We start from the raw sequence: 22,533 nt of genomic DNA, 5'->3' as shown, positions 1-22,533 counted from the left end.
ATTGTGTATTCCCTTGCTGTGTTAGTCCTCCCAAAATGCATCACCTCATGCTTCTCGGGATTAAATTCCATTTGCCACTGCTCTGCCCATCTTACCAGCCCATCTATATCATCCTGTAATCTAAGGCTTTCCTCCTCACTATTTACAAAACCACCAATTTTCGAGTCATCTGCAAACTTACTGATCATACTTTCTATATTCACATCTAAATCATTAATATACACTACAAACAGCACCAGTCCCTGCGGTACACCACTCGTCACAGGCTTCCAATTGCAAAAACAATCTTCGACCATCACTCTCTGCTTCCTGCCACTAAGCCAATTTTAGATACAATTTGCCAAATTGTCTAGATCCCATGGGCTCTTACCTTCTTGACCATTCTTCCATGCGGGGCCTTGTCAAAAGCCTTACTGAAGTCCACGTGGACTACATCAACTACACTACCCTCATCTACACAACTTGGCACCTCCTTAAAAAATTCAATCAGATTTGTTAGACATGATCTCCCCCTGACAAAGCCATGCTGACTAGCCCCGATTAATCCCTGCCTCTCCAAGTGGAGATTAATACTGTCCCTCAGATTTTCCGATAGTTTCCCTACAACTGATGTTAGACTCATTGGCCTGTAATTACCTGGTTTATCCTTACTACTTTTCTTGAATAATGGTGCCACGTTCACTGTGCTCTAGTCCTCTGGCACCATTCCTGTGGCCAAAGAGGATTTGAAAATTAGGGTCAGAGCCCCTTCAATCTCCTCCCTTGTCTCACATAGCAGCCTGGGATACATCTCATCTGGGCCTGGGGATTTATCCACTTTTAAGTCCGCTAAAACCTCTAATACCTCTTCCCTTTCAATGCTAATTTGTTCAAGTATATCACAGTCCCTCTCTCTGATTTCTACACCTACATCGTCCTTCTCCTTAGTGAACACATATGAAAAGTAATCATTTGAAACCTCACCTACGTCCTCCGGCTCCATGCACAGATTGCCACTTTGGATCCTAACGGGCCCTACCCTTTCTTTGGTTATCCTCTCGCCCTTAATATATTTATAAAATGCCTTGGGATTTTTCTTTATCTTGCCTGCCAGTGTTTTTTCATGTCCCCTCTTCGCTCTCCTAATTAATTTTTTAAGTACCACCCTACACTTTCTATACTCCTTTAGGGTTTCCACTGTTTTCAGCCCTCTGTATCTGCCATAAGCCTCCTTTTTTTTCTTATCCATCCTCTATATCCCTTGACATCCAGGGTTCCCTAGGCTTGTCGGTCCTACCCTTCACCTTTATGAGAACATATTGGCCCTGAACTCTCACTATTTCCTTTTTGAATGATTCTCACTGGACTGATGTAGATATTCCAAAAAGTAGTTGCTCCCAGTTCATCTTGGCCAGATCCTGTATTATCATATTGAAATCGGCCTTCCCCCAATTCAGGACCTTTATTTCCAGTCCACCTTTGTCCTTTTCCAAAACCACCTTAAATCTTACAGAGTTATGGTCCCTATCCCTGAAATGCTTCCCCACTGACACTTCTACCACTTGCCCACAGCTTCATTCCCTAAGATTAGGTCCAGTACCGCCCCTTCCCTTGTAGAACTTTCTACGTGCTGGCTCAAAAAGCTCTCCTGGATGCACTTTAAGAGTTTCGCCCCCTCTAAGCCCCACACTAAGACTATTCCAGTTAATATTGGGGAAGTTGAAATCCCCTACTGTTATTACCCTATAATTTTTACACTCCTCTGAGGTTTGCCTACATGTCTGCTCCTCTGTCTCCCGCTGACTGTTTGTAGGCCTATAGTACACTCCCAGCAAAGTGAATGCCCCATTTTTGTTTCTAAGATACCATCCCTCCTGAGTGCAGTAATTGACTCCTTGATCAATAGTGCAATGCCACCTCCTCTTTTACACCGCATTAGACCCTGTCACACCTGAAGATCCAAACCCTGGAATATTAAGCTGCCTTCCCTGCTCTTCCCTCTCTGTGATAGTAACAATATCATATTCCCATGTATTAATCAACACCCTCAATTCATCTGTCTCACTTGTAAGACTGTTGCATTAAAATAGATGCAATCCAGCCTTGCATTATTCACTTGTGCCTTAAAAGGTCTATATTTGCTCTGCCTTCCAGGCTAACATAATTTCTCTTCTATATTTGGCCTCCTGTATCACCTCCTCCTGTAACTCCACTCTGTATCCCACCCCCCTGCCAAATTAATTTAACCCTGCGCCCCCCTCCCCCCAGCCAACAGCATTAGCAAACCTCTCTGCAAGGATGTTTGTCCTGTTCCGGTTCAGGTGCAACCTGTCCGACTTGTACTGGCCCCACCTTCGCCAGAAATAGACCAAGTGATCCAAGAAACTAAAGCCCTCCCTCCTGGTACCATCTCTTCAGCCACACATTCATCCTCTCTACCCTCCTATCCCTGTACTCACTAGCACATGGCACAGGGAGTAATCCAGCGATTACAACCTTTGAGGTCCTGCTTTTTAATCTGCTACCTAGCTCCCTAAATTCTTGTTGCAGGATCTCCTCCATCTTTCTACCTATGGCGTTGGTACCAAGGTGAACCACAACCTCTGACTGTTCAACCTCCCCTTTCAGAATGCCATGCAACTGTTCTGTGACATCCTTGACCTTGGCACCAGGAAGGCAACACACCGTCCTGGAGTCATGTCTTTTAAATTCATTCACGGGATATGGGTTTTGCTGGCTGGGCCAGCATTTATTGCCCATCCCTAATTGCCCTTGAGAAGGTGGTGGTGAGCTGTCTTCTTAAACTGTTGCAGTCCATGTGGTGTAGGTACACCCACAGTGCTGTTAGGAAGCGAGTTCCAGCATTTAGACCCAGCGACAGTGAAGGAACGGCGATATATTTCCAAGTCAGGATGGTGAGTGACTTGGAGGGGAACTTCCAGGTGGTGGTGTTCCCATCTATCTGCTGTCCTCATCCTACTACATGGTAGTGGTCGTGGGTTTGGAAGGTGCTGTTGGAAAGCTTTGGTGAATTCCTACAGTGCATCTTGTAGATGGTACACACTGCTGCCACTGTATATAAGTGGTCAAGGAAGTGAATGTTTGTGGATGTGGTGCCAATCAAGTGGGCTGCTTTGTCCTGGATGGTGTCAAGCTTCTTGAATGTTGTGGGAGCAGCGCTCATCCAGGCAAGTGGGTAGTATTCCATCACACTCCTGACTTGTGCCTTTTAGATGGTTGACAGGCTTTGGGGTGTCAGGAGGTGAGTTACTTGTCGCAGGATTCCTAGTCTCTGACCTCCCCTTGTAGCCACAGTATTTATATGGCTAGTTCAGTTCAATTTCTGGTCAATGGCAACCCCCAGGATGTTGATAGTGGGGATTCAGTGATGGTAATGCCAATGAACATCAAGTGGCGATGGTTGGATTCCCTCTTCTTGGAGATGATCATTGCCTGATACTTGTGTGGTGCGAATGTTACTTGCCACTTGTCAGCCCAAGCCTGGATATTGTCCAGGTCTTGCTGCATTTGGACATGGACTGCTTCAGTATCTGAGGAGTTGTGAATGGTGCTGAACACTGTGCAATCATCAGCCAACATCCCCGCTTCTGACCTTATGAAGGAAGGAAGGTCATTGTTAAAGCAGCTGAAGAGCCGAGGGCACTACCCCGAGGAACTCCTGCTGTGATGTCCTGGAGCTAAGATAACTGATGTCCAACAACCACAACCATCTTCCTTTGTGCTAGGTATAACTCCAGCCAGCAGAGAGTCCCCCCCCCCCCCCCCCCCCCCCCCCCCCCCCCACTGATTCCCATTGACTCCAGTTTTGCTAGGGCTCCTTGATGCCACACTCGGTCAAAATGCGGCCTTGATGTCAAGGGCAGTCACTTTCACCTCACCTCAGGAGTTCAGGTCTTTTTTCCATGTTTGAACCAAGGCTGTAATGAGGTCAGGTGCTGAATGGCCCTGGCAGAACCCAAACTGGGCGTCGGGAAGCAGATTATTGCTAAGCAAGTGCCGCTTAATGGGTCCTGCTGATGACCCCTTTCATTACTTTGCTGATGTTTGAGAGTAGACTGATGGGACTGTAATTGGCCGGGTTGGATTTGTCCTCTTTTTTGTGAACAGGACATACCTGGGCAATTTTCCAAATAGCTGGGTAAGTGCCAGTGTTGTAGCTGTACTGGAGCAGCTTGGCTCTGGGTGCAGCAAGTTCTGGAGCACAAGTCTTAAGTACTATTGCCGGAATGTTGTCAGGGCCAATAGCCTTTGCAGTTTCCAGTGCCTTCAGCCATTTCTTTATATCACGTGGAGTGAATTGAATTGGCTGAAGGCTGGCATCAGTGATGCTGGGAACCTCTGCAGGAAGCAGAGATGGATCATCCAGTCAGCACTTCTGGCTGAAGATTGTTGCAAATGCTTCACTTTATCTTTTGCACTGATGTGCTGGGCTCCTCTGTCATTGAGGATATTTGTGGAGCCTCCTCCTCCAGTGAGTTGTTTAATTGTCCACCACCAATCACGACTGGATGTGGCAAGACTGCAGAGCTTAGATCCAATCCATTGGTTGTGGGATTGCTTAGCTCTGTCTATCACTTGTGTGCCAAACAGCATAATCAGCAAGTAGTCCCGTGTTATAGCTTAAACAAAGAGAAAAATACCTGGAAAAACTCAGCAGGCCCGGCAGCATCTGCAGAGAGGAACACAGTCAATGTTTTGAGTCCGAATGACCCTTCGACAGAACTAAGTAAAAATAGCTTTACCAGGTTGACACCTCATTTTTAGGTATGCCTGGTGCTGCTCCTGGCATGCCCTCCTGCACTCTTCATTGAACTAGGGTTGATCCCCTGGCGTGATGGTAATGGTAGAGTGAGGGATACGCCAGACCATGAGGTTACAGATTGTGTTGGAGTACGATTCTGCTGCTGCTGATGGCCCACAGTGCCTCATGGATGCTTGAATTGCTATATCTGTTCAAAATCTATCCCATTTAGCACGGTGGTAGTGCCACACAACACGATGGAGGATATCCTCAATGTGAAGGCAGGATTTTGTCTCCACAATGACTTGTGCGGTGGTCACTCCTACTGATACTGTCATGGACCGATGCATCTGTGGCAGGCAGGTTGGTGAGGATGAGGTCAAGTATGCTTTCCTTCTTGTCGGTTCTCTCAACACCTGCTGCAGGCCCAACTAAATCCTTTAAGACTCGGCCAGCAGTGGTGCTACCAAGCCACTCTTGGTGATGGACATTGAAGTCTCCCACCCAGAGTACATTCTGTGCCCTTGCCACCCTCAGTGCTTCCTCCAAGTGGTGTTCAATATGGAGGAGCTCTGATTCATCAGCTGAGGGAGGGCGATACATGATAATCAGCAGGAGGTTTCCTTGCCCATGTTTGATCTGATGCCATGAGACTTCATGGAGTCCACAGTCAATGTTGAGAACTCACAGGACAACTCCTCCCCCAACTGTATTCCACTGTGCCGCCATCTCTGCTGGGTCTGTCCTGCCAGTGGGATAGGACCTACCCAGCGATGGTGATGGGGGTGTCTGTAAGATATGATTACGTAAGGATGACTATGTCAGGCTGTTGCTTGACTAGTCTGTGTGACAGCTCTCCGAATTTTGACACCAGCCCCCCCGATGTTATTAAGGAGGACGTTGCAGGGTTGACAGGGCTGCGATTGCTGGTGTCGTTTCCGATGCCTCAGTCGATGCTGGGTGGTCCGTCCGGTTTCATTCCTTTTTTGTGACTTTGTAGTAGTTTGATATAACTGAGTGGCCTGCTGGGCCATTTCAGAGGGCAGTTAAGAGTCAACCACATTGCTGTGGGTCTGGAGTCACATGTAGGCCAGACCAGGTAAGGACAGCAGATTTCCTTCCCTAAAGGGCATTAGTGAACCAGATGTGTTTTTACAACAATCGACAATCGTTTCCTGGTTATCATTAGACTTTTAATTCCAGATTTTTATTGAATTCAAATTCCACCATCTGCCGTGGTGAGCTTCAAACCCAGAGCATTACCCTGGGTCTCTGGATTACTAGTCCAGCAACAATACCACTATGCCATTGCCTCTCCTAAAGGGGAGGCTATCTACGGCTGCAGAAGAACCTGTCTGCACCCCTCACTATTGAGTCTTCTATCACTATTACTCATGAATCTTACTCCTCCCCCTTGTGCACTGAGCCACCCACAGTGCCGTGATCTTGGCTCTGGCTGTACTCTCGAGAGAAACCTTCACCCGCACCCTTTGCCAACACAGAAAAACGCTTTTTGAGTGAGATGCACTCTGGGGCTTTCCCGATTACCTGCCTGCCTCCCTTCTTCTGACTGGTGGTCACCCATGCCCTCTCTGCTTGCACTTCCTTAAGCTGTGGAGTGACCAATCTAAAAATCTGCTATCCACGTAACCCTCAGCCTCGCGGATGTATCACTATGTCTCCAGCTGACGCCCAAGCTCCAAAACCTGTTGCTCAATGGTTAAGCCGGTGGCACTTCGTGCACATATAGTCAGACTGCAAGGAGTGTCTAAAAATTCCCACATGCTGCTGGCCGTACAACACACGGGACTGAGCTCCCTTGCCATACTTCTTATCTGTTTTAATTAAAAGACTATTTCCCTAAATTTAAGCCAAGTAGAAACTATTTAGTCTTTCTTAAAAAAAATGCTGAGACTCTTACCTTCTGTAAAAAAAAGACACATATCCACTACCTACCAGGCAGCTCTCTCCCTTGTCCTGATGTTAGTCCTTTCAAACTCCAGCATCACTGAGTGTCTGGGTGAGAACTGGCTCCCTCACAGGTAAGCTCCGCTCCTGCTCCACTCCTCTTCTATCCCCCTCTCCATCTCAACTGAATACCCTATAACCAGGAATGTTGAGCTGCCAATCCTACCCTTCTTTTAGCCAAGTCTCGGTCATAGATATGATATCATGCTCCCATCTGTGCCCTCAGCTCGTCAGTCTTATTCCTCAGGCTCCTTGCATTAAAATATATTCCATTTAGCTTTGCTAAACTCACTTCTTTCTTATCTAGCCTAAGTTTCCTCTGCCTTCCAGACTCACTTACTACCGTTTTAACTTCTAATTCCATCTCAGCTTCTGTCCCAGAAGACCATAAGACATAGGAGCAGAAGTAGGCCATTCGGCTCATCAAGTCTGCTCTTCTGTTCAGTGAGATCATGGCTGCTCTGATAATCCTTAACTCCACTTTCCTGCCTTTTTCCCATAATCCTTGATTCCCTTACTAATTAAAAATCTGTCTATCTCAGCCATGAATATACTTAACAACAGTTTACAGCCCTCTGCAGTAAAGAATTCCACAGATTGACTACCTTCTGACAGAAGAAATTCCTCCTCATCTCTGTTTTAAGTGGTGTCCCCTTACTCTGAGATTGTGCCCTCTGATCCTAGACTCTCCCACAAGGGGAAACCTCTCAGCATCTACCCTGTCAAGCCCCCTAAGAATCTTATATGTTTCAATAAGGTCACCTCTCATTCTTCTATATTCCAATGAGTACAGGCCCAACCAACTCAACCTCTCCTCTTTCAGAAAATCCCTCCATCCCCAGGATCAACCTAGTGAACCTTCTCTGGACCGCCTCCAATGCCAGTATATTCTTACTTAGATAAGGGGACCAAAACTGTTCACCGTATTCTAGGTGTGGTCTAACTAGTGCCTTGTATAGTTTTAGTAAGACTTCCCTATTTTTATACTCCATTCCCTTTGAAATAAAGGCCAACATTCCATTTGCCTTCCCTATTACCTGCTGAACTTGTGTGCTAGCTTTTTGTGATTCATGCACGAGGACCCCCAAATCCCTCTGTGCTGCAGTTTTCTTCAGTCTTTCTCCATTTAAATAATATTCAGCTCCTCTATTTTTTCTCCCAAAGTGCATAACCTCACACTTTCCCACATTATATTCCATCTGCCACATTTTTGCCTATTCACCTAACCTGTCTATATCCCTCTGAAGACTCTTTGTGTCATCTTCACCATTTGCCTTCCCATCTATTTTTGTGTCATCTGCTAACTTGGTGATAGTACATTCATTTCCCACATCAAAGTCATTAATATATATTGTAAAAAATTGTGGTCCCAGCACTGATCCCTGTGGCACTCCACTAGTTACAAGTTGCCATTCTGAAAATGGCCCCCGTATCCCAACTTTCTGTCTCCTATTAGTTAGCCAGTCCTCTATCCATGCTAATATACTACCCCCAACACCATGGACTCTTAATTATTAAGTAGCTTTATGTGTGGTACCTTATCAAATGCCTTTTGGAAATCCAAATATATTACATCTACTGGTTACCCTTTATCTATCTTGCTTGTTACATCCTCAAAGACTTCTAATAAATTTGTCAGGCATGATTTCCCCTTCATGCTGACTCTGCTTGATTATATTACGCATTTCTAAATACTCTGCTATTACATCCTTTATAATAGACTCCAACATTTTCCCAATGACAGATGGTAAGCTAACTGGCCTATAGTTACCTGTTTTTTGTCTCCCTCCCTTTTTGAATAAGGGTGTTACATTGGCAGTTTTTCAATCACCTGGGACTTTTCCAAGATCTCTTGGGAGATTACTACCAGTGCATCCACTATCTCTGCAGCTATTTCCTTTAATATCCTAGGATGCAACTCATCAGGTCCAGATGACTTATCGGCCTTTAGCTCCATTAGTTTCCCTGGTACTTTTTCTCTAGTGATAGTTATTGTATTTATTTCTCCCCTCATTTTGCCCCATGATTATTTAGTATTTTTGGCATGCTATTGGTGTCTTCTAGCATGAAGACTAATGCAAAGTATTTATTCAACTCCTCTGCCATTTCCTGGTTCCCCATTATTATTTCCCCAGCCTCATTCTCTAAGGGGCCTATATTGACTTTGGCCTCTCTCTTCCTTTTTATGTAGTTAAAGAACCTCTTACAGTCCGTTTTTATATTACTTGCTAGGTTACCCTCAAAGTTTATTTTCTCCCCCTTTATTATTTTTTTTGGCTATCTTCTGTTGGTTTTTAAAACTTTCCCAATCCTCTGGCTCACCACTAATCTTTGCCAAATTGCATGTTTTTTTTTCCACTTTGATACTATCGTTAACTTCTTTGGTTAACCATGGTTGATTTAGCTACTTCCTGGAATCCTTCTTCCTCACTAGGATATATCTTTGTTGTGAGTCATGAACCATTTTCTTAAACGTCTGCCATTGTTTATCAACCATCTTTTCTGCTAAACTCCTTTCCCTGTCCACTGCAGCCAACATATTACATTCAATTATCACGTTCTGGTCTACTGACTGAACCTGTCTATATCCTTTTGAAGCCTTTTACATCGTCCCCACAGCATCCTTTCCCACCTAGCTTTATAGCACCGGTAAACTCGCACATGCTGCAATTGCAAAGCATCACCTGCAATGTCATTCCTACTTAACCTTGTTTTATTTATTTGATAAATGGGCCCACTCCTGTTCCTAATTCCTATGTTCGTAATTAAAGATAATGTATTTAATTAATTTAGTTTAGACTTAAGTTTTTAAACTGCTTATTTGATCTAGTGTATTAGATAGCTGGATTGATATTAAATGTTTACCTTTAACCTATCCCCAAGTCCCCTCCTTGTACTGTGACCTCTGATTTTTCTCCTGTGCCTCTAACTGACTCACATTGAGTTTCGCTCTGCTCCATTTTGTTCACTTCCTGGCCTTGTCCTTCTCACCATCCCCCCCCCCAACCTCACCCTTTTCCCTGCGCAGCCCCCCTCCACCAGCCTCACCTTTCTCCCTGCCCCCACCCCTTCTCCTGGCTATCCCCCCGAGACACACCCTTCTCCCCTTGCCCCACCTGGCCTCACCCTTCTCCCCACTCTTTCATTACTTCCCCACCCTCGCCCTTCTCCCCACAACCCCGCCTTCCTCCCAGCATCCTCTGTACCTCGGTCTTCTCCCATCAAAAAACACACACACACACACACACACACACACACACACACACACACAAACACACCCCCCCCCCCCCCCCCCCCCGGTGCAGTGGAGTGGGACCTGGCACATGCACCATGGGTCAAATAGCCTCCTTCTGTGCATATTATTATTCTGTAATCGTAAAGGTGCACATTTCAGTGTGGTCATACACTGCCATCCTGTGCACCTACATGGTAATACACTAACCATTCCTTGTACCCATCTATATACATGTGACCAAGGTTTTTTGCTTTCAGAAGCTACTTCGCAAAGCCGTGTGGGCTCTGTATAAAGTTTAAATTCACATCCCATTAATTTGCAGATACCGACATAGCTGGTTTTCTGATTTTAGTAATTATCCAAATAAATAAGTGCTTCCAAATCTCCAGGCCCAGGAACACTAATAGTAAATACTTATAGTTATATAGCACCTTTAATGTAATAAAAGTCCTAAGACACTTCACAAGAGTGTTAAAAACAGAATACGATAACATAGACACGTGAAATATTATGGTAGATGACCAAAAGCTTTGCCACCATAAGCTGCAGTACATGATCAATTCTTAATTTTCACCGATTGAATATTGGAGGTATTGCCAGACTGGGAGCCAATATAGATCAGCTAGCATAAGGGTAATGGGCAAACTTAAGGTACAGGAAATAGAATTTTCAAAAGTTCACAGAGGTTGGTGCATGGGAAGTCAGATGAGGAGAGCATTGGAATAGCCAAGTCTGGTGGTGACAAAGACATAGCTACTGGTTTCAGCAGCAAGGGACATCGCTGGAAAGTAACCAGGGACTGCAACAGGAGCACAAGTACTCTGCCCTGCTGATCATGATTCAACCAAGGATCCACTGGTGTGGGCAGCAGTGGAGGCATGGACAGGTGCAGAGAGAGGGTGAGAAATAGAGAAGAGAAAGTAAGAAAGGAAAATAGAAAGAGGAAGAATGTGAACAAAAGATACAAGAGAAAAATGTGAGAGGAGAGAGAAAAAAAGCAAGATGCAAAGAGAGAGGGAAGAATAAATGAAACCCACAGACATAGAGAACACCTCAGGGCTTCAGCCTAACCTTGCATAGGAGTAGCCTGGGGTTTGTGGCTGGGGAACGTGTACTATGGGTGAAGACAAAATACTTTTTGAAATGGTGACAGAGAAAGAGGTGGGGGGTATAAGAAGTAAAGTTGTAGCTTCAGGAATGCTAAATATTCAGGTTTGAAATTGTTTTCGAAATTACATGAATATTTTTCAAAACTAAAAGTTAAAATATCACAATGTAATCTCAACAAAAGGTACAACATCATTCACCCTCAGCAGAAAGATTTGACAAGATGATACTTCTTCCCCGCACAAAAAATCATAAAGTCAGCTAGTATTGATTTTCAACATGTACGATGGAGCATGTGCAATTGTGAGACAATTCCCCAAGAATTAAGAATACAAAAAAATACATTCTGTAGATCTCAATTTAATTGTAGACAAGCTTTAATTCTTATCTGGGTGATAAGAATCTCTCACTGTCTCCCGAAGATGGTTTATGCTTCCACTTACACAAGTTGACATTCTTCATCTGCAAGCTTATTTGATGAATTGCATCTTCGCACTTAACCACAGTGTGCAGCCATGCAGCACAGTCCTCACCCCCTGCCACCCCACCCACTCACAAACAGTTATATGCAACTGGGCTTGCTAGATACCACAACTCTGGGAATTTTGTGGAGGGTAACTCAACTCCTGACTCCACAGAGCCTGTCCATCATCTACAAGGAACAAATCAAGAGTGTGATGGAATACTCTCCACTTGCTTCGATGAGTGCAACTCCAACAACACTCAAGAAGCTCGACACCATCCAGGACAAAGCAGCCCACTTGATTGGCACCCCATCCACCACCTTCAACACTCACTCCCTCAACCACTGACACACTGTGGCAGCAGTGTGCACAATCTACAAGATGCACTGCAGCAACTCACCAAGGCTTATTAGACAGCACCTTCCAAACCCACAACCTCTATCGCCTTGAAGCACAAAGGCAGCAGACACATGGGAACACCACCACCTGGAAGTTCCCCTCCAAGCCACTCACCATCCTGACTTGGAAATATATCGCTGTTCCTTCACGGTCACTGGGTCATCCTGGAACTTCCCCCACTCGCAGCACTGTGGGTGTACCTATACCACATGTACTGCAGTTCAAAAGGCAGATCACCACCACCTTCAGGGGCAATTAGGGCTGGGCAATAAATGCCAGCGCTCACATCCTGAGAATGAATTAAAATAAAGTTGAGGCTCCACCACTCACTAATCTTAGTAAATCTGCTGCTAAGACTAGCACAGGCCAGGGCTTGAATCTGGGACATCTCCTCGATATGGTTCAGTGCCTCACCAGGCAGCGTTATTCCCAATATGTCTGGCTTCCTCCAATAACTACATTCCATGGATATAATAAGGTATCGAGATCAAGGCCCACTTCCTCCCCATCGAGCCCCCTCAATCTCTCCCACCTCTGCCCACCAGGATAGCCATTTTGGCTGGACTACATTTATGTGGAATGGCAGTAAGAGGACAATTACATTACTAACACCTCAACATGCAGTTGAACTGCTTGGCAAATGTCTCCAGGAAAGGCACCACAGCCTCTGATGTGGTCACCTCCCGCTTTAGTGCTCGGCTCAGGGACGTGACCCCTTTTCCCTCAATGCCGCAGGGAGTGATGTGAGAGAACCAGCGGAGGTCAGTGTTGCAATTCAGTGCTAGCCCATGAGAGGTGATGTATCTGCCGCAGTGAATCCCTGAAAAGAGAACAAGATAGAAGGATTAAAGGTAACATTACAATCTTTGAACTTCCTAGGGGAATAACAATTCAAACCTCCCCTATTCCCACACTCCCCCTTCTTCAGCTGTCACTACCGCTGATCCTGAACACTCAGTTCTTAATTGGGCAAAGGCTGCACATACCATGACCAGTTATATACGGCCCCTCACCCAATTGTCCATTCTTCATGTGTGATCCTAAGCATGATCACAAATATATTTGACCATGGAATGCATCACAATTCTGTCCTCACTCGACAACTTGGGGCTCACAGGTTAATGATCGACAGGCAATGCAGTCTGATCGCTTCCATTGGTGTAACTGGGCATTGGGGATAATTTAGCACCACTGAAGCAGGAACCAGCCAACTTAGCTCAGATTAAAACCGGCACCTTCAGGGCTGTGTTCTTCAGCGCTGAGGGAGAAAAGAACAGACAGGGTGAAAGTAAACTCCCTGGGGAGATACAGCACAGGTTGGATACAGAGTAAAGCTCCCTCTACATTGTCCCCATCAAACACTCTCAGGGCAGGTACAGCACAGGGTTAGATACAGAGAAAAGCTCCCTCTACACTGTCCCCATCAAACACTCCCAGGACAGCTACAGCACGGGGTTAGATACAGAGTAAAACTCCCTCTACACTGTCCCCATTAAACATTCAAACTCAATCTAAAGCTAAAAACGCAGCTGGAGTTTTTTGTAATGATTTTCTGTCCTCGTCATTACAATGTTCAGAGAAAGATATTTCTGAACACCTGGATCTCTCTGTTCATCCACAGTTATCAGTTTCTTTCCATGCTGTATACTCCCAGTCCATTTTATCCCTCCCAAAATGTATTATCCTATATTTGTCCACATTAAATTGGCTCTGTCCATCTCACTCACCTATCTGTATTCCCAAAATCTTTCACAGGTTTCCTCTATATGGGACAAACTTCCACCCTTTGTGTCATCTGCCAACTTCGACATTGTTTTCCCTACACCCTAATTCTCAATATGTATACAGAGAACAAAAGTGGACCCCACAGTGACCATTGGGATATATCATTTCCCACCTTTTCTCCAATCTGAGCAACAGCCATGTGAAACAGGCTTGAAGGGCTGAATGGCCTCCTGCTGTTCCCATTTGATTTTGGACCCATGGTTCCCAAAGTTTTCCACCACTGGGGGTTTTCCTCATTCACATCTGGCTATGTTGTATAGAGATTGACTGCTATGATTAATCAGTAACTCCATTCTCATTGTTATCATGCAGCTGCCGGGGTGAGAGAAGGCACACAAGGCATTTTTGCATCCAGCAAAAGTGCTTCAATGTTACCCTTATATTTCCTGTCAACCAACTTTCCATAGAACCACAGAACCATAGAACACTACAGCACAGAAAACAGGCCATTCGGCCCTTCTAGTCTGTGCCGAAATATTATTCCGCTAGTCCCATTAACCTGCACCTAGTCCATAACCCTCCAGACATCTCCCACCCATGTATCTATCTAACTTATTCTTAAAACTTAAGCGTGAGCCCGTATTTACCACGTCAGATGGTAGCTCGTTCCACACTCTCACCACTCTCTGAGTGAAGAAGTTCCCCCTAATGTTCCCCCTAAATCTTTCCCCTTTCACCCTAAAGCCATGTCCTCTCTTGTTTATTTGTCCTAATCTAAGTGGAAAGAGCCTACTTGCATTTACTCTGTCTATACCCCTCAAAATTTTGTAAACTTCTATCATATCTCCCCTCATTCTTCCACGCTCCAAGGAATAAAGTCCTAACCTGTTTAATCTTTCCCTGTAACTCAACTCCTTAAGACCCGGCAACATCCTAGTAAATCTTCTCTGCACTCTCTCAATCTTACTGATATCCTTCCTGTAGTTAGGCGACCAGAACTGAACACAATACTCCAAAGTTGGCATCACTAATGTCTTATACAACCTCAACATAACATCCCAATTCCTATACTAAATACTTTGATTTATGAAGGCCAGCATGCCAAAAGCTTTCTTTTTATAACCTTGTCTACCTGTGACGCCACTTTCAGGGAACTATGTATCTAAACTCCCAGATCCCTTTGTTCCTCCGCACTCCTCAGTGCCCTACCATTTACTGTGTATGTCCTACCTTGGTTTGACCTTCCAAAATGTAACACCTCACACTTTTCCACATTAATTTCCATCTGCTATTTTCTGGCCTATTTTTCCAGTTGGTCCAGATCTCTCTGCAAGCTTTGAAAGCCTTCCTCGCTGTCCACAACGCCTCCAATCTTAGTGTCATCAACAAACTTGCTGATCCAATTCACCACATTATCATCCAAATCATTGATATAGACAACAAACAACAATGGTCCCAGCACAGATCCCTGAGGCACACCACTAGTCACAGACCTCCAGTCTGAGAAGCAATCATCCACTACCACTCTCTGTCTTCTCCAATTTTGAATCCTGTTTACAACTTCTCCATGGATACCAAGTGTCTGAACCTTCTGAATTAACCTCCCATATGGGACCTTGTCAAAGGCCTTACTAAAGTCCATGTAGACAACATCCACAGCCTTTCCTTCATCTACTTTCTTGGTAACCTCCTCGAAAAACTCTACAAGGTTCGGTAAACACGACCTACCACACACAAAGCCATGCTGACTATCCTTAATCAGCCCTTGGCTGTCCAAATAATTATATATCCGATCTCTCAGAACACCTTCCAATAATTTACCTACTACTGACATCAGGCTCACTGGCCTGTAATTACCTGGTGTACTTTTGGAGCCTTTTTTAAACAACGGAACAACATGAGCTACCCTCTAATCCTCCGGCACCTCACCCGTGGCTAAGGACATTTTAAATATTTCTGCCAGGGCCCCTGCAATTTCTACACTAGTCTCCCTCAAGGTCTGAGGGAATATCATGTCAGGCCCGGGGGATTTATCTACCATTTCTATCCATGCTGCTACATTTTCTCTTATAACATCTGCCTCAATGCCTGTATTAGGTTTCTCATGAGTCAACTTATCAAGTGCCTTCTGGAAATCACATGTTACAGCCCTTCCTCTATACCGAGCCCTGGTTGGAGATTTCCCCTCCTTACCAATAGCACAGATTTTCTCATCTCTAACCCACACTCCAGTGTCAGGTGATGTCTCTGCATTGATCCCAAACCTGCTGCACAGCTGGATGACAGTTCTCTCCAATTCGCCCACATACCATCGCACACTCTTTTTGAAGTGAGCCAGGTTGAGGATAGGGTAACACACCAGTTGCCCAGGGCCATGGAAGGTGATCAGTCCCCCTCTGTCAGCCCGGTAGAACTCTGCCCCCAGTCGCTTCAATCGCTCCTCCTCCTCGATTGGATACCGTGCTGTCCTGATCCCAATAGTGTAGACAGGATCGTGCTCACACAGCAGCAGGGCATTGACTGGGGGCTCGGCAGTGGACCGCTGGGACAGGGCATTGAGGTGACGCCGGATGAACCTCTGCTGCGCTCGCATCCCGTCTACATATGAAATCCTGCCCAGGTTCACCACTTCAATCACAGGCTTCAATGAGGTCATGGTGACAAAACCCAGACTGCAGGGTTTAGAGAATAAGAAAGAAGCACTTGCAATTATATAGCACCTTTCACAGCCTTAGGACCTCCCAAAGTGCTTTGCATCCAATGAGGGTGTTTAGTCACTGTTGTCATGCAGGAATTGCAGCAGCTCTTTTGCACACAGCAAGATCCCACAAACAGCATTGATGATGTCAGGGGATAAATATGGCCAGCACTATAACTTCTAACCCTCAAAGCAAAACAAAACAAAATAATTTGACCGATCTTTAAACTATCCACCTTTTCCAATTTGCCAGGGGCGTAGTGAGATTTAATTGAAGACTATCTGATTGGGAAACCGCAAGATTCGGAATATGGAAAAAGCAGATTGTTGCCTTCCCGACTTTCAGATCGTGCCGGACATGGGAAAGATCCAAGTCTCTGGGCGCAGGATGAAGAGAGCAGTTGTTGCAACAACACCAGAAAAAGGCGAACGATCAGTCAGTATTTCTGAGGCACCAAACCGCACAGTATTATCCTCTGTTCCCACAGTTTACATTTCCTTTGTGCTATGCTGCACTTGGCTCTCTGTTTGTTTGCAGCAAAATAGCATACTGATGAAATTCAGAGGACAAAGCTACTCAGTGCACTCTCAATCAGGTTTGATGAGAAGAAGAGCTTGCATGATATACCTATCACACCCGTCAGAAATATTTCAAAGTGCTCTGTGCAAAATTTGAAATGTAGTCACCATTAGCGATTTAAACAAACAACCATTTCTGCACAAAGCAGAATCCCATGAACAGCAACCAGTGAGGACTCGAAACGTCGGCTCTTTTCTTCTCCGCCGATGCTGCCGGACCTGCTGAGTTTTTCCAGGTAATTCTGTTTTTGTTTTAAAATATTTTTAAGTTGGCCAAGGAAGGAACACGAGTTACTGGGACAGACAGTTGAGGCCGTTTCTCCTTAAAGACGATGGGGGAGCAATCCCTCAGTACTGCACTGAAGTAGCACTCTGGATTACATGCTCAGGTTCTAGACTGGAGCTGAAAGGATAAGCCTGTAACACTTCACATTCGTGTTCGTCAGTGAAAAGGCAGGCTCCTGTCGGTCCTTACTATACAAACTGCCCCCTTGTTAGTTGTTCTGCGTGTCTGTTTTTTTACTGACATGTTCTGAACACGTCAGGATTTGAGTGTAACATGGATGTTTCGACGTTGGATGTCTCCTGGGAAATCTGAGTCACTCATCGAGATGCTACGTGTGTATACCCGCCTTCGGCACTGGTTGTGAAAACTTCTCGTTGGCCTAGCGTCATAGAAATTTTGTTTGAAGACTGGGGACCCAGTGTGTACAATATCGACCCAGTGGTAGAGAACAGCAAGCAGAAAGACTAGCACACCCAGACAGTTTACAAAGTAAAGGAGCTCAGCTTCGGTCATCCCACAGATCTGGGAAAAATGGCAAAAGAGTCAAATCAGGATATGTTCAATTGGTTTCAGACCCGCTTCTGTATAACTAATCACAGGTAATGAATAATCAGTGGCTCAGGTTTTCAAGTGGCAATCTAAGAATTCAAATCCCACCATGGCGCATTGCAAAACCAAATTCAATCATTCAATGGTTTGTGATCTGACACCATATAAAATGACTACTAAAGCTATTGGAATGTTGCAGAATTCCTGGTTTTCTAATGACTTCCAGGGAAGGAAACCTGCCACCTCTACCCAGTCTATTTAATACACAGTCCCAGTCCCCACAGTCTACCCTCTGAGTCAGCTGGTTGTGGGTTCAAATTTCACTCCATAATGCAGGTGGACATCCCCATTGCAGTAATTAGGCAGATGCACCTTTCAGATGAGCCGTTATAACACTGTTAAACCGAGGCCCCATCTGTCCTCTCAGAGGATGTAAAAGATCCCATAGTCACTATTTCAAAAAAGAGCGGAGAGTCTTCCACAACCTTCCCTCGGTATCCTGCCAATAGTTATTGTTTGACCAATACCACAAGAAATAAATCTGGTCATTATCACATTGTTGTTTGTGGGACCTTGCTTTGCGTCTATTTCCTACACTACAATGACTATAATTCAAAAGATACTTCATTGGTTACAAAGCTCTTCCGAATGTCCTGAGGTTATGAGGGGTGTTATGTCATGAAGCTATTAATGTATATATTATTGGAAAATATTTTCCTTTTAAAATAGACGTTTAGTCTGTGGGTGTGTCTTAATTGGATTAAAGCCAGCTTGTCTGGGTGCTTTGATGATGTGTACTAGTTTTGAGATGTAAGAGAGGTAGAGGGCATTTGCATTTTTTGAATAGAGCATTCAAGATGTGGGGTGAAATCTGGCACCTAGCTAGCAGAGACCAAGCAATATGTTTATATTACTAATAAAATTAGTACTATGAAAGGGGTTTTATTGTTAGAGAGGTTTAGTTCAGAGGCTGGTGATACAATGAGAATTTACATTCAATGATCTGTGCTAGATATAACTTCAGCAGTTTTGTGAGTGCAGAGCAGAGGCAATGAAAGATCAAAGTAGCTGTAAGCCTACTGCTGTCTCCAAAAGAGCCAAAGTGAAAGGAACCTCATTTTGAGTTCCTAAGGTAAAAATGCTTTGCTTGGTGTCTGGTTAAGTCTATAGGTTGCTGTTGCCTTAATGGAGATTAGTTTGGAATTTGTTAAAAGTTATAATAGTAGCAATTTGTAGCCATGTAAATGTGTTTAGTGTGTTGTAATTTAATAAAATGTTTCATTTAGTTTAATATAAAACCTCTTGAGGACTGGTGGTCAGATTCCTGAATTTAGAGTTGCATCTCAAACATACCAGTTAAAAATATAGGTTATGACAGTTGTTTAAAGTTTCCCTCTGGGATTTTTAAATAACTCAGCTTTACCGAAAGGCTGTCTCATAATAATTAAAATGCAAATTCTTTAAGTTGCTGACTGCTTATGTCCTCCAAAATGGTCTAACAAAGCACTCAAAATAATCACTATAAAGTCTCACTCCCAGTTTCTTACAGATAGTCAATGTAGCCTTAACCTTTACAAAATATATCATAATCAAATACCATAAAATATTATCAGTGAGATATCAATTGCTTTCCTCAGTCGGCTTGTTTTTTTTATTTATTCTTATTCAATATGTGGGCATTGCTGACAATGCTAGCATTTGTTGCCTACCCTAAATGCCCTTTGAGGGCAGTTAAGAGTCAACCACATTGTTATGGGCCTGGAGTCACATGTGGACCAGACCAAGTCAGCAAATTTCTTTCCCTATAAAGAACATTAGTGAACCAGATGGATTTTTATGACAACTGATGATGGCTTCATGGTCACTATTAATGTAACCAGGTTTTAATTCCAGATTTTAAAAATAATTATTTAAATTTATTTAGTTTAATAGTAATTTGGTAGCACAGAACTTGAGTGTTGCTGAAACAAGAGACTTTTTTGTTAAAGCTTTTTGTCTTGCACTCATTGTGGTGAGTGGTTTAAATTTCAAACAATGCTTGGCAAGACTGAAGCAAACGCAGACTGGGTGACCGCTTTGCGGAACACCTTCAGTCTGTCCGCAGGCATGACTCAGACCTCCCTGTCGCTTGCCATTTCAACACTCCACCCTGCTCTCATGCCCACATGTCCGTCCTTGGCCTGCTGCAATGTTCCAGTGAAGCTCAACGCAAACTGGAGGAACAGCACCTCATCTTCCGACTAGGCACTTTACAGGCTTCCGGACTTAACATTTTAGTTCAACAACTTCAGATCATGAACTCTCTCCTCCATCTCCATGCCCTTTACGATCCCCATTTTTCCAATAATTTATCATTTTTAAAATATATTTTTCTTTTCGCACCTATTTCCATTGTTTTTAAATTTATTTCCATCTATTGTTTTATCTCCACCTTTTAGCCTATTTCGATCCCTTCCCCACACCCCACCCCCAGTAGGGCTATCTGTCACTTGCTCGTCCTGCTTTCTAACCTTAATGTTACCATTAGCACATTCCTTAGCTAATATCACCACCGTCAACACCCCCTTTGACCTTTTGTCTATGACATCTTTGGCAATCTCTTCTTTGCCTCCACCTATCATTGGCTCTCTATTCAGCTCTACCTGTCTCATCCCCCTCTACCAGCTTATCTTTCACCTCATTTCTATATTTCCTTAGTTCTGATGAAGAGTCATTTGGACTCGAAACATTAACTGCATTCCTCTCCGCAGGTGCTGTCAGACCTGCTGAGTTTTCCCAGCTATTTTTGTTTTTATCCCCAGAGCGTTAGCCTGGTTTTCTTGATCTATGGTCCGCTGACATTACCATTATACTACCATCTCCCCTGAAACCTCTGATCTTCAGTGAATCAATCTCCATCTCAATTCATCATGCAGTCTCTCCCTATCTCTAATCTCCAACCCCACAACCCTCTGAGATCTCAGCATTCCTAATTCTGGCTTCTTGAACATCCCCAATTTTAACCCTCCCTTCTCTGCTCCTTTAATACACTCTTTAAAATTTTAGGTACTCGGCTAGAAAAATTGTGAAAGCCAATTGGGATATTGAAAAATTTTGATCGGGCAACATAAGAATAAGGGTGGGGGGAGTTCTGAGAGCAGGACCGGGGGGGGGGGGGGAACACAATGGTTTTCCTACAGGCGTTTTGTCGTCTCTGATGGAGGCAGTGACGGAGATTCAGAGCCCATTTCCTAAAGAAACACCTTCCAAACAATCGTAAGAAAAACACATGTGCACGTGTCATGGGGCTTTAGAGCAAAGCCCAGGACTGTGCCGCCAAAGTCTCTGCTCCACGGTTGTCATTGCTGCCTCAGAGGAGGAGGAACTCGCAACCCCAATCATAATGTGTAAAAAAAAACAGCCAGGAGAGATGTAGTAAAGGGCACAGAAAAGACAAGTGCAGGCCACATATTGAATACTCCTGTCACTTTGACCAACATTTTGGTCACCTGGCTTAACATCTCCTTACATGATTTGGTGTCAAATTTTGTTTCATTAAAGCATCCTAAGGCACTTTGCAGACATTTGAGTCACAGAATGGCTACAGCATAGAAGGAGGCTATTCAGCTGTTGTGTCTGTGCTAGCTCTCTGCAAATGCAGTTCACCTAATGCCAAGGCCCTGCCTTTCCCCCATAGCCCTGCAATTTTTTTCCTATTCAGATAACAATCTAATTCCCTTCTGAAAGCCTCAATTGCACCTGCTTCCTTCCACCACATTCTCAGGCAGCGCATTCCAGATCCTAACCAGTTGTTGCGTAAAAGTAAAAACAGAATTACATGGAAAAACTCAGCAGGTCTGGCAGCATCGGCGGAGAAGAAAAGAGTTGACGTTTCGAGTCCTCATGACCCTTCGACAGAACTTGAGTTCGAGTCCAGGAAAGAGCTGCACGCACGTGCCATTGCTTCTTTGGCAATTACCTTAAATCTGTGCCCTCTGGCTCTTGATCCTTCAACCTAATGATTTTGAATACAAATCTCCTCTCAACCTTCTCTCCTCCAAGGAAAACAGTCCGAACCTTTCCAATCCCTTCATGTAACTGAAGTCTTACAGCATTAAAGGCGTTCTATAAATCGTTGCTGTCATCCGAGTGACAGCAAGTAGTGAGATTCAATGCTGTGTTACCAACCATCATAAAACCTTCATGCAGCTTGTGGAACTTAATACCCGAAATTTTATACTTCAATGTACTGGAATACATCGAACCAGAAATAGGATTAGATTATTTTACCTGCTCAGTGCAGTTTCATAACCTCAAACCGTCGGCGCCGCCATCTTATAATCTTTGACCCTGCCCAATTCTTAAACATTTAATTCTTTTTTATTCCACGTCGGTTTATTTTTTTTAAATCATGTTAAATTCTGCTGAGCAAACAAAGGACAATTTTGCTGTTCAGTGTTTTTTTTTTCGGGGGAGGGGGAACGGGACGGCGGCGGCTATGAGGCCGAATTGGACGCTGGGCCTTGGTTGCCAAGGTAACGGTTGGGCCCCGCCTCCTCTCTCCCGGTGACCCTTCACCCCGCTTTCGCGCCACCGTCGCTATGGAGGAGCTCGAGCTTCAGGTGGAGAACATCGAGGAGCTGGTGGCAGATGAGAACCGGATTGTGAGCGGAAGATAAGACCGGGGAATATGGGGGGGGGGAGATAAAGCGGGGAATATGGGGGGGGGGAGATAAAGCGGGGAATATGGGGGGGGGGGGAGATAAAGCGGGGAATATGGGGGGGGAGATAAAGCGGGGAATA

The 22,533-nt window shown here is 44.5% G+C and overlaps 2 protein-coding genes across 6 annotated transcripts in view; one reads left to right on the top strand and one right to left on the bottom strand.

Moving 5' to 3' along the window:
- Positions 1–11,949: 11,949 nt before the first annotated feature.
- lipt2 (lipoyl(octanoyl) transferase 2) lies at positions 11,950–22,283 on the bottom strand. 2 transcript variants are annotated; one of them, XR_005944479.1, is made up of 3 exons: positions 22,021–22,283; positions 16,574–17,724; positions 12,610–12,734 (listed from the first exon to the last, which is right to left on the bottom strand). XR_005944479.1 is itself a non-coding variant. In XM_041199930.1 (2 exons), exons 1-2 carry the CDS (start codon positions 16,293–16,295, stop codon positions 12,520–12,522), a joined length of 678 nt encoding a protein of 225 aa, XP_041055864.1. In that variant the 5' UTR covers positions 16,296–16,567; the 3' UTR covers positions 11,950–12,519. The 2 variants fall into 2 exon arrangements, 1 of the variants encoding a protein (XP_041055864.1); XM_041199930.1 differs by lacking the exons at positions 16,574–17,724; positions 22,021–22,283 and adding an exon at positions 15,833–16,567 and having other exon boundaries at positions 11,950–12,734.
- pold3 (polymerase (DNA-directed), delta 3, accessory subunit) overlaps positions 22,278–22,533 on the top strand; it is a 34,998-nt gene continuing 34,742 nt past the window's right edge. The window contains exon 1 of one of the 4 annotated variants that reach the window (XM_041199926.1): positions 22,278–22,394. In XM_041199926.1, the coding sequence (XP_041055860.1) occupies positions 22,332–22,394 (63 nt within the window). In that variant the 5' untranslated portion in view covers positions 22,278–22,331. The remainder of the gene's footprint in view (positions 22,395–22,533) is intronic. The other 3 variants (XM_041199925.1, XM_041199927.1, XM_041199929.1) reach the window with 3 other exon arrangements.

The sequence above is a fragment of the Carcharodon carcharias genome, chromosome 11 (genome assembly GCF_017639515.1).
Source record: "Carcharodon carcharias isolate sCarCar2 chromosome 11, sCarCar2.pri, whole genome shotgun sequence".
NCBI classification, from domain to species: Eukaryota; Metazoa; Chordata; class Chondrichthyes; order Lamniformes; family Lamnidae; genus Carcharodon; species Carcharodon carcharias.
Note: the sequence above shows the minus strand (reverse complement) of the source record. Positions and strands in the feature narration are given on the sequence as shown.

Excerpts from the sequence above, each read along its gene's own strand:
- lipt2 (XM_041199930.1), bottom strand. The coding sequence starts at position 16,295 with ATGACCTCATTGAAGCCTGTGATTGAAGTGGTGAACCTGGGCAGGATT. Across the intron at positions 12,735-15,832 it reads TGAGAAAATCTGTGCTATTG|GGATTCACTGCGGCAGATAC; the intron begins GTAAGGAGGGGA and ends TTCTCTTTTCAG.